Source organism: Pseudoliparis swirei, chromosome 11 (assembly GCF_029220125.1).
Source record: "Pseudoliparis swirei isolate HS2019 ecotype Mariana Trench chromosome 11, NWPU_hadal_v1, whole genome shotgun sequence".
Lineage (NCBI taxonomy): Eukaryota > Metazoa > Chordata > Actinopteri > Perciformes > Liparidae > Pseudoliparis > Pseudoliparis swirei.
The window spans coordinates 24,956,148-24,968,249 of NC_079398.1; the positions used below are offsets into that span (position 1 = coordinate 24,956,148).

General features: G+C 45.1%; 1 protein-coding gene across 3 annotated transcripts in view; it reads right to left on the bottom strand.

Moving 5' to 3' along the window:
• The window catches only part of dph6 (diphthamine biosynthesis 6), a 70,653-nt gene that overhangs the window by 23,797 nt on the left and 34,754 nt on the right, over nt 1-12,102 (bottom strand). The window contains exons 6-12 of one of the 3 annotated variants that reach the window (XM_056426180.1): nt 10,647-10,708; nt 10,136-10,230; nt 9,917-10,010; nt 7,007-7,157; nt 6,341-6,466; nt 4,347-4,476; nt 4,047-4,221 (exon numbers count right to left, since the gene is read on the bottom strand). In XM_056426180.1, the coding sequence (XP_056282155.1) occupies nt 4,047-4,221; nt 4,347-4,476; nt 6,341-6,466; nt 7,007-7,157; nt 9,917-10,010; nt 10,136-10,230; nt 10,647-10,708 (833 nt within the window). Of the gene's footprint in view, nt 1-4,046; nt 4,222-4,340; nt 4,477-6,340; nt 6,467-7,006; nt 7,158-9,916; nt 10,011-10,135; nt 10,231-10,646; nt 10,709-12,102 lie in introns of those variants that run through there. The other 2 variants (XM_056426181.1, XM_056426182.1) reach the window with 2 other exon arrangements.

Consider the following 12,102-nt stretch of genomic DNA (forward strand, 5'->3'; position numbering starts at 1 on the left):
ATGCCGCTATATCACAAACTCTTTGTGTACTATGTGTTACCCTACTACATTTTTAATAGAAATCACTGCAACATACCTTTATGTTTCTTTTAAAACACAGATGTAGATTAATAGGTGAAATAGTCATGTGACCAGGTAACCACAAAATATGTTTGCGGCTGTTTGCATCCATCTTCTACCTCATCCTCCTTGCTGTCAAGAATCTCAATACGTCCTTAAAGTGATGTATAATACTCTCCAAAACAGGCAGTAAGAAACTTCTCCCTCTGCTGTATTCCTTTAGTCTGGCTCTACATAGGTGGCCCGACGTCAATATGACCTTTGAACTCATCGTCAAGAGAGTCAGACAAAGTTCAGCTCATTGTTTTGAGACATTAAGTCTCCTTAAAGGAGATTATTCAAATGCTACCACCGCCCACAGTACACTCCTCCCTGTGACGCTAATTGGCGGCGTCAGATCCACTTCCCTCCTGAAGCCTCGCAGTCCACTTTGACAATTTTCAAAATCCAATGCAAATCCTATCGCCGGGTTGAGCAAGACGGTCTTCCACATTATTGACTGTCACTCACAATTATGGGAATGAGGCAAGGGGCGAGTGTTCACCAGCAACCTGAGGCTAGAGCAGGCGGCTCCCAAAGCACACCCCGCAGAATCTGATCAGCGAGTATAATTTCCTAGCAAATATCCCAGGGGTGAGCCACTTACCTTAACAGGAAAGAGGAGATGTTTAACAGCCATTCAACCGATAGTCCTCCCATTCAGACCTGGTTGGCTATTGTGTTTGCCCGTGTAAACGAGGCTCCAAAGGGACTGTGACGGAACAGGAAGAATTAATCTAAAAAGATCTGGAAAGCGTTGTGCCGTTTGAGACTCCTGATGTTACATCTGCCTTCAGTGGATGACACGTCAAAGTTGTTTCCATCTGGCAACTTATATGATGTAATTGTCTGTACAAATAGATTTATGTGTAAAATTGAACAATTGGAACATTACTGGCTTAAGAAACCCATTATTTTTTTCTTCTGCTATTATCTTAATGCAGTGTCATTGTTTAAAAGCTCCTTTTAAGAAACAACTGACAGAAAGTGCAGTAATAACTTGTATTTATTTCAAAAGCATGCCATTTGTTTGTTTGCAGGCTTTTGTTGTAATGAGAGAATGAGTTTTGATATTTTGCAACAGAAACACTGGATGTCTGAGCGCATCTTTAGTCTTCAATACATTGACTGATGCATTAAAACAGGGAAATGTCTTCCATCTTAATTAGATTATGCAAATTACATCTAAACAAATTACGGCTACATTTGCATTAGATCTCTGATAAATAAGACAGCAAAACCAAAAAACAGTGGCAAAAGAGTTGATACTGCTGCACTCACAAATGATATACAACATGAAATCACATTACGGTGAACACAACCTCTAAACACACGTCAGAAACGGAACAATAACAAACCGTGTAAAAACAAAGCATACATTAAAATCCCTGTTCTTGTCTCTATAGCTTGCGGCTTTTACCTAAACTACCGGTATATCATACATTAACATACAATACACCAAGAGGCCCGCAGCTTTGACATCATAAAGGTTAACTAATTCTTTAAATCAAGTCAGATCTGAATGTGTCAGCCTGCCAGGCGCCGACAGCCAGTCAGCTTTCCATTCCCGAGAGCTGCAGCCGAGTGACAAGCCGAGAGAGGAATAGACGGATGGCGTCTGACGGTCCAGCATCCATCACGGCCCCCTCCACCTCCACCGGAGCCACCCTTTCAATGTGGAAACCGACTGTAATCCCATCCTGCACGGTGCAGGGGGCGTGGCCTGTCAGAGGCCGTGTGCTCTCTCTCAAACCACTGGACACTCGTCAAAAGAATAAACTGGTCCCTATAGAGCTGCACATTGATCAGCTTGCCGCCCCATTTGAAGCCCATTCATATGGTTAGCACAACTATATACACGTTGTCAATGTAACCAGCAACAACGGTAACACTTATTCACAATTATTCACCAAAGGCGATTCTTAATTATATATTTTGTTCCTCTATTAAGTCGTTGCACCTTCGAAGAGCTCATCACAAAAACACCTCTGCTGCACAAAACTGATTACATTCTCTGGACATAATTAAGATCACAAATGCATCCTTTAATCATTTCAGGTTCAGCCCCCCCCCCCCCCCCCGTAGAGCCAGTTCCTTCTTTTAATTACTAATTCTTTTCCACAGCCAGTGAAAGCGGAGGGCTCCAGGTTATTTGGTCTCAGACAGCAGCAGTTCCGCCTCTGTTGATGCCGGAGCGCCGTCACCACGGCGTCACACGGCAACAGTCACCGAGGGAAATCGTCATTAAGATGGAGTCAATGTACTGGTGAGAGGTGGGGTGGCGCAGCGTGCTTGCTCACAGCAAGGGGCTAATTGTATCAATATGTAAAAATCTCGAGCCGTACTGAAGAGTTGTTAATACATTTTTGATCAAATTAAGTCATTGTAGCGTGGAAGAGGAGCAGTCACGCTGGGCGGCGACGCAGGGGTCGCGTGAGGCTTTGTGCACAGCAAACTCCTCTCATTGTTTTCTCAAATTGCTTTGGATATGAATGATCATTAGAGGGATGAGAGATTCAGGCAGTATCACACGCCTACAGCCGACTTCAATTTCATGTCTCGATGAGACTCCGTTGAGGAAATCAAGTCAAAAAGCAAACCGGATTCTCTAGGTTACATCTCGGGAAACCAAGCCTCCGAGCTTCAGCGACACGCTGCTGAGATGTGCCGTCAAGCCCTCGATGAACGGCTAATCCACACATGTTCTCACTCAGAGACGGATACGGCTGCAGGATCAAGGACGGTGTGGCGGAGATGGACACTATCCTTGTTGACAGTACCCTGACAAGTGTAATCCCGTATAATACACACTGGGTAAACTAAACACCAACCGCGGCCCACACTTCCTCTGCTCGGCCTTTGAATTCCACATTCTTCCTGCGTTTGAAACAATATGAAAGAAGTCGTTTCGGTGGCTTTACAAACAAGTGCAGCGATGGATACACACTGCCCACGACAATCGGGATACATATTTACGGGTATGTTCATAAAAGCAGCAACGAGGACAAACTATCACACGTAACAATAATCACATGCATCTGCACGCATGCAGCAAAACGTAAACAGGGACAAACACAGCGGACTGCGTGGAACCGGAGACGCGTCAAGCACAACGTCACAAGAGTCACCGGACAGATTCCTCACCCGAGTAACCCTCCAGTCCGCCATCGATCTGTTACTCAGCTAAAGTATAAAGTGATGCTTTAAATAGCTTTGCTGAAGAAAAACTATATTTATGGTTCCTGGCTCCAAGACGAGGATCAAGGGATTCAGTTTTACTGTCATTTGCAATTAGTGGCCGGAGAAGTTATGCGAAAAACGGAATTAACAGGAAATAAACAAGAATTAATAAATGTGTGTCGATAAGTGGACAGCTCTCCGCTTGACAAGACCGCGATGCTGAAGTCTCTCGCTGAATTATTGATGATATGATATATGATATGATATATATGATATATATGATATATGATATGATATATGATATATGATATTCCTTTATTCGTCCCACAGTGGGGACATTTCAAAAATCACAGCAGCATCAATAAAAGTAAATATAAAACACAAAACTAAATACTAAAAACTAAATACTAATACTAAATATACAGGGGGAAAACAAAGTAAAGTGCCAAGTTTGCCAGGATCTCCAGCGATCTCCTGCAGTGTGTTGGTGATCTCCTGCAGTGTGTTAGTGATCTCCTGCAGTGTGTTGTGTGTTAGTGATCTCCTGCAGTGTGTAGTGTGTTAGTGATCTCCTGCAGTGTGTAGTGTGTTAGTGATCTCCTGCAGTGTGTTAGTGATCTCCTGCAGTGTGTTGCAGTGGTTCCTCTCCCTTAGACACCGGGGATGAATCAGCCGGTGGCTTTATTTATTTATTTATTTATCTATTAAAAGTTTAGTTTATAATGAGTCTGATAAACTGTCTGCCCCCCCCTGCTGTGGAGCCTTACCCTGAGGGCCTGACTGTAGGGCCCGATGTTGGCCGGGGCCCAGTGGGACAGGCTCTGGACATGCAGGGCTTCCCTCTGGTGGAAGCAGCCCTCCTCCGGGGGCTCGGTCCAGTCCTGGAGCAGGCAGTCCATCTGCAGCAGCCGGCTGGCAGGGAGAGGAGCCTGAACACACACCCTGCAAGGAGAGGAGAGGACACGCCGTGCGAGTGAGACAACAATAACTTGAATTTGAGAATAAGGCTGCTGAAGAGAAGCTCGTGTATTTGGATGTCAATGTCGGCCTGTGTGTCGTACCTTTACCTTGCTGGCGGGTTCATGCCAAAGTGCTCCTTATAGACGGCGTTGAGAGCAACAAAGTCCTCCATGGACCTCACGTACAGATGAACAAGGAGGATGTCCTTCATCTTCCAGCCTCTGCTGTCCAGCTCACCTGGACACAGAGAGCGTTGTCCTGTAAAGAACTGGAGCATAGCATATCATACATTTAGTCACATAACCTGACCTCCAACACATCTTGACTAAGCTAACTGGTGCATCATTGGTCAGTGTTTGTGTGTACCAGATAATATAAGTGGCATATAGCAGAAGCCTCTAAATAAAACGCAATATAAAAGATTACCATGTGTACACAAATAAAGTGGCTTTTGACCAACAATACGTGCTGCATTTGGCCGTGTATAGACATATTTATTACAGGTCATCAATTCTATGCAATTTGTTCTTTGAGACCTTTTTGGTTTACCTCTATAAACATATTCTACTTCTAGAATTTTGTGACATTTGGTTTCGAGGAGGTTATGAGTGTTATCTGTTCCCACTGCGACGGACAACCTTGCCAGTGACAAACAAATACTCATGTTGTCTAAGCAGCGTCAGAAATACACGAAGACAAAGGGCAAAACTGCACCTGAGAAATATAATGTTGTCCCTGATATCACTAGGAGAGGGGCAAAAAATGTAATTTCCTCTAATAATTATGAGAATTTAATGAACTTAATGACCCGGTCCAGTTGCCAAATCATGTTTTAATTAAGTATATTTATTATTTTTGAACAAAGGTTAAATGTTATTTCACAAGTTTCAAAAAGCGCCCCCAAATTCTTTTGAAATGCTCCTGGATTTCAGCCCCTGAAAAATATGTAAATGTCCTACCCTGAGCGTGAGTCTAAGAGGGTTACAACTTTCCATAAAGTCAGTCTGTTCAAAAAGTAATTTGAAAGCCATCTCCACTGTAGTTAAGAGGTGGATAGAAGTTGTTTTCCCCTGACATATAAATCCATTGAAACTGCGTTTACGTTGGTCTTTGTTCCCTCTATGAAGAGCAGTGTGTGTGCATATCGTGGCTGTGGATGCAAACACAGGCACACAGGCTCAAAGCCCTTCACCCAACAACCATTTGAAAGAGCTTCAAGTTTGTTTTTCCTTTGCCAACACCAGCGTCTCAGACGAGACTTCGCCCTCATACAAAGAGGTTGTTCATTAAATATTAACTTGTTTAATATTGTCTCTGCACTGTGAAGGCTGCTCAGCCGAGCACCACCGTAAACATTAAATATGCTTTTCATCTTTCGCTCCTCTTTCTCCGCCACAAAAAGAGCACGAGAGAAAAAAAAGAATCGTATAGTGTAAAAGCGTGCCCTTTTTAAATTCTGCAGGGCAAGAAACGACAACCCACCCAACATGACTGTAGTCTGTGTGTGTGTGTGTGTGTGTGTGTGTGTGTGTGTTTTGGGTTGATTTGAAGTCCTTGTCCTTGTTTGGTGGCCAACTCGTGATCTCAATCTCGTGACGACCGCAGTGCCTGACAGAGGTTTTTTTTTTTCCTCCTCCTCCTCCTCTTCCTCCTCCTCCTCCTCCTCCTCCTCCTCCTCCTCCTCCTCCTATGTCTTACGCTAACGCAGTAAGGAGAAAGAAAGACACCCTTGGGAACAAAACATATTCCCCATGTGATTCTCACGTAGTACAGTACCCCAATATCTTTAGCTGAGCTGCTTGAAATCACCTCTGGACAAAGGAATTCTGTATCATCTTCCTTTGGTCATATCAAAGATTCACTTTTTATGTGATTGAAGAAAACATTACTTATTAAAGGTTAGTTCACTTGCAAATGGCGTTCTGTATGCCTTTTTCTTCAGCGATTTAAGGGAGCCAAAAAGGAATTTTCTCGTAGACTCTCATAAGTTTCCAAAGTGTAGAGATATTTCAAAGCATGTCCTGAGCAGCGGTAAGATCGTGTTCTTCAAAACCGCTCACTGTGTTGCTCAATGCGCTCCCTCCCTCACACTTTCCCTTACTCTGCAGCTGTTTGAAAGCAGCCGATGTCTGGCCCTGGATCCCGAGATCTTTGCACTGAAGGCCGTTGATGCCAGAGATCCACTGATAGCCTTCGGAGCTTCTTGGTGAGCAGGAGGGGAGGAGATCTGCAGGAAGGGATGAACACAAAGAGGGTTGGCAGGTTGGGATCGTCACATGTGTTGTGTGCAGTACAAATAGTTGGTCCAGGATGATAATGCTTGTTCAACACTTTTAGAAACACACAAAATAGGTATGTAATTCCATTTTTTCCCCTACATTTACAACCAAGGCATGTGGCGTACGAAAGGAAATTCATGCATGTCGAAAGAGAAATTAATTCAGAGATTGTCAAAAAGAAAATGACATTTATTGTCAAAGACTCACAATGAAGTACTAGCATCATGATGCAGGCCGCATGACACAGATTCAGGGAGCAAACACCACACACTAATATATTTTGACACACACACACACACACACACACACACACACACACACACACACACACACACACACACACACACACACACACACACACACACACACACACACACACACACACACACACACACACACACACACACACACACACACACACACACACACACACACACACATAAGCATGCATGTCAGCATGTGCATGTCACACCAAAAATGAATCTCACCGTGGCCCTGCTGACAACTAAGGTCACAATCTGATGTAAATTCTTGCTGGTTGTCTTGAGCTTGATCAGCATATTCCACCTCCTCAGTCATCTTGTCAATGGCGTTCTGGCAAGGACAACTACCATGGGGCAAAGCTCTCGCCACCACATCCTGCAATAAAGCACCACAGGGAACCCATCAGGCCAACCGCCCACCAAAGTGAGCTGAGCCTTTTGCAAAGACAGACAAAACGCTGTATAATTAGCCAACCTTTTCAAATTCCCCACCAAGCGGGCCGTGTGTGTCACTCTCTCACGACGAGGGCCCGGACACATATAACTTCAAGGTGAATGAATGCGAAACAACACGCTAACATATTCGTGGTTCAGGCGAACAGGGAGTGGTGTTTTCCGATACTGTGGATTCAATCATGCCGGCTGTCAGTCACAACTCATGACTGGATGGGAGAGACGTGTTTTGGGATTTCACCAGCCTCTCCCTTCTGTTGACTTCTACTTTCCCTGCTACTTTTTTAAATAACAAATCATTACCATTCTCTAAGGCATTCATATTAGCTGCCAAAGCATGCTGGGGCGTTACACATTTAAATACATATTTCATATTTCCTCAACGCCCCCCTCACCCTGCCGAACACTCGTCCACCCCCCTCATCTGCTGTCAACTGCATTAGGCCATATGATAATCAAATTAATTATACTTCAGCCCCCCTCTCCTGGCCAGCATGAAGAAAATAGCTTGACTAGCATTAACGCAGGGCAAATGATGGCGGTCCACCCCCCCCCTGAGCCCGGTGCAGTTTCCTCTCGTGCTAGTGTCACCGCAGATCTGTCACCCTGACGAGAAGAGCTTCAGAAGGCTGAACCAGGGCAGGTTCTCCCCTGGTTGCCACCCCCCTTCCCTTCCCCTCCCCTTGCAGGCCCTGGATCTCCCTGCTCTTCCCCCAGCAACCTAGGGGGGGCTACAGGGGCCGGGGGAGCGTGTGTGCAGTGTGTGTTTGTGTGATGGGGGTGGGAGCGGCGGCGTGGGGAGTGAACAAAATATATAGCTGTAGGGAGTGAGGCTGCAGGGTCACCGCCGCTGTGGGATGGGCGTATGTCTTCTGTCCATAGCGGTGCCAGCCCCCACCCAACATGCAGACACACACACACACGCAAGGCTACAAACACAGACCAACAAACACATTATCAAATGTAAATATTACTGTGTGATGTGAAACGAAATGCACGAGCACAGCACACGTCTTACTCGTGTGGGGCCACGGGCGAGGAGCATCCCTCAGTGGAACCCTTAGAGAACCTCGCCGCAACAAACACAACGCGAGCAGCACTTCCTGTCGCCTGGAAAACACTTCGACTAGTCGGTGTCCTATTCAACCAGACAGTTCCAACCAGAGTAATTAACTGAGATCAATGTCTCCATCACTGACAACGAGTTAACGATTATTATTAGGGCTGTCAATCGATAACAAAAATTTAACTAATTAATCGCACATTTTGAAATTCATTAATCGCGATTAAAAGGTCTTTTTTCTTCTAAAGACTAAATCTTCTAAATGAACGAGTAATCCCTTCAGACAGCGTGTATTTTAGACACTTGTTTAATTGTATTATTTTTTAAAGACAAAACTTCACACAGAGCTGTGTTTTCAAAGAGGCTCCTACCTATAAAGTGCCAGCGAGGTATTTAATATCATGGATGATAAATTGTTTCTTCAGTGAAACATCAGATTAGTAAAAAAAAAAGAAGTATATTGAGACCCCATTGGTCCTGTCATCTTTAACACTGATCAACAGCAGAACCAGTGGCCTTGGTAAACTGACACATATGTCACGTTAACCCTCTGGAGTCTGGGCTCATTTTCTCGATTTTACAAAAAAATGTAAATTCACCTTTTAAAGTCTTTTGCATGTGACACATCCCAGAGTTTCTCCCACCATTCTATCAGGGTGAGGCCCCGCCCCCCTGTCATGTTCTCTAAGCGCCAGATTACAGCAGAAGTAATGTACGGTTCTTTCCTTAAAGACGTGTTTGTTCTTTTATTAAACTAAACGTCTGTTGTTGGTCGTCTCTCCAGCAGCATGTCATTCTGTCTCTAGTGTCGGTCACTCTTCTCTCTCCGTCTCGCCGCAGAGCTCCATGCCGGCGTGTCTGCGCGCGCATCGGGGCGGAGCAACAACAAAGTCCCCTTCACCTTCCGCCCGCGTCACCGACACGTCGCCCTCTGCTCCTCTGTGAATATGGAGGAGCAGACGGGAGGAAGGAGGCGGACTGCCGCGGCTTGACACTCAGAGGAGTGAAACAACTTCAACGACACCGGAAGTAAACAAAGTTGCGTTAAAATATTTTAGTGCGTTAATCGCGGCCAAATTAATCGCATAGATTAACAAGTTAACGCTGACAGCCCTAATTATTATAAAGTTGTCTGTTCTTGCAGGGAAACGTTACGAAGCGTCCCCCGTCCGGTCTGTGCCCCGACTCATACAACAAAATCCAATTCCTAATGCCCCCCGCGACCCCCGCCTGCGTCCGCTTAGCCAGCTACCTGAATGCAAAGCGCCTTAATGTGAGCAGACATGTTTATTAAGCTGGGCCTCGTTTCAGGCTGCAGTGAATATTGCAGACGTCAAAGTAGGCCATGTGGGGCTAGAGGAGAGAGAGAGCGAGGGATGAAGGGAGACACCGAGAGCAAGAGTGTGTGCGGAGGAGAGAGAGGCCCTCTGGAGGGCGATCTGAGCCCCGCAGAGCCGTGTTTCTCCTCTGCTCGGCAAAGTTATCAGACACCCAAAGGTTTTGTTCTCGTGTTTGTTTTGAAGTAATTAACCCCAAGGTGACTCAAACTTTTGTTGTGAGATCATTGATACGGCGTTGAACACGTTGTGCTCGTGGATTCCTTTAGAGATTTGACTCACGGCATCCTTGTTCTCCGTGTGCATCGCGGTGAAGTTGAGGTAGCCAACAGGAGCAAAGGCATCTGCCGAGTGGATCACCATCTCCGCTGCATCGCTGAACACACGAGAAAAACAACATAGTGTTCATAATAAAGACAACTAAACATCCAAACCTGAGACAGTCAAATAGTGTCACCACAATACAGACACATTAGTGTAATTGTACATTCCCTCACTCACATGACCATCTTCTTTTTGAATAGGGGGCAATCGAGGGTGAAGGTTTCATATTCACCTCCTTCTCCACAGATATGGACTCCATACTTCTGGGAGAGCTGATCAGAGAAAGCAAAAGCACCTTATTAAAACATGTTGTATTGTTGTTCTGTGTTTACTGTCACTTTCCACTAAATGTTCATCATGTAACTTTTAATATAAATGTATAGTCTAGAAATAGGCTCCAAGTAATTTGAAAGTATCTCCATGATCACATTTTGACACCACTTCAAAACAGCAATTGTACGAGAATATGATGGATGTGGTTGGAATAGTCAGGATACTTTAAGAACAATAAGACATGAAACAGATCCCTACAATCATTCTAAGACTAAAAATGGAAATAAAATATATTTCCCTGCACTTCAAGATGTTTTAAGACATTCACATCAGCTAACCTGAGACGTACAGTAGATTACACATTAACGTGCTGCAGTCAGGAGTGTAAAGTGTGGAAGAGTTTCTCGTCTGAGACCTGTTTCAGTTCGGCCTCCACGTCCGCCAGAGGTTTCCCTAAGTGCTTCTCTGGATCCAGGCCTGGCAACCACGTGAGAAAAGCACACAGGAAACGCACAAAGACACAAATACATACTCAGACACAATGTCACACGTGTAGAGAGATAAAGAGACAGAGAGAGAGAGACAGAGAGAGACAGAGACAGAGAGAGAGAGAGAGAGAGAGAGAGAGAGAGAGAGAGAGAGAGAGAGAGAGAGAGAGAGAGAGAGAGAGAGAGACAGAGAGAGAGAGAGAGACAGAGAGAGAGACAGAGAGAGAGAGACAGAGACAGAGAGAGAGAGAGACAGAGAGAGAGAGAGAGAGAGACAGAGAGAGAGAGACAGAGAGAGAGAGAGAGACAGAGAGAGAGAGAGAGAGAGACAGAGAGAGAGAGAGAGAGAGAGGAGAGAGACAGACAGAGAGAGAGACAGAGACAGAGACAGACAGAGAGAGAGACAGAGAGAGAGAGGTCTGATCGGTGAACAGTGATTGAAGATGACGGGCAGGGAGGTTTACAGGCAGACGTACAAACACACACGTAAACCTGCAGCCTGGATCTATTTGTTTGTCTTTGCAAGTCGTGTACACAGATCTCTCCGGGAAACGGCAACAGTTTTCAATTGCTGGCCCCCTCGCCCTCTCATCGAGTTCCCTTTGGGAATGTAAACTCTGGAACGGGATCTTGTTTATTTGCCTTTTTCACTCCCCTTCCCCTGAAATGGTGCATGGAAGTGACTCACAGGCACGGGAGAGAAAAGAAGGAGGGGAAGGAAGGTTGGAGAGCTTTGTATGAATCAAGTTACCAAGCGACCGGCCGAGTGAAAAAGAGAAACTTGCCCAGCTGCACTTTTAACAAGATGACCGGATCTAGAGCGGAGCTTCGTCTAAAGCTCTTCGATCAGACCTTTTTAGAGCTGGTGTATATATGAGGAATAAAAAGGCAGCCTTAAACAGGAAACCCTTCACTCAGCCCGCTGAGCATTGTCGGGCTTTCCTCCTTCGTGACACTAAATCCTGACTTGTGTCTTTCAGACGCCGCCACGCTGAACTCCATCTCACCTTGTAAACAACTCCTTTCACCAGGAGGGTGAAGCCTGCGTTTCCCTACTTTCATTCTTTACTGTTCCGACAAAAAAAACAAAAGCCCAGAGTACCAGGTGCTTTCTACAAAGAATAGAAAACATAACAGGACATGACTGTAAAATGAAAAATCATAGGAAATTCCAAACCATGTCGTTATACGCTCCTGCCACTGTAAAAAAAGAAAAAAGGGTGAAATTACTGGAACCCAGCAATTACATGTTAACGGTCACTGACAAGGTCTTTCCATATTCTTCAAAGAATTTCCTTTTTATGTGGCTGCCTCCTAATTGATTGACATAATCATTATCGAGTTACGGATGACCTCCATGGAGCGACGTGCAGTTTTGACAGT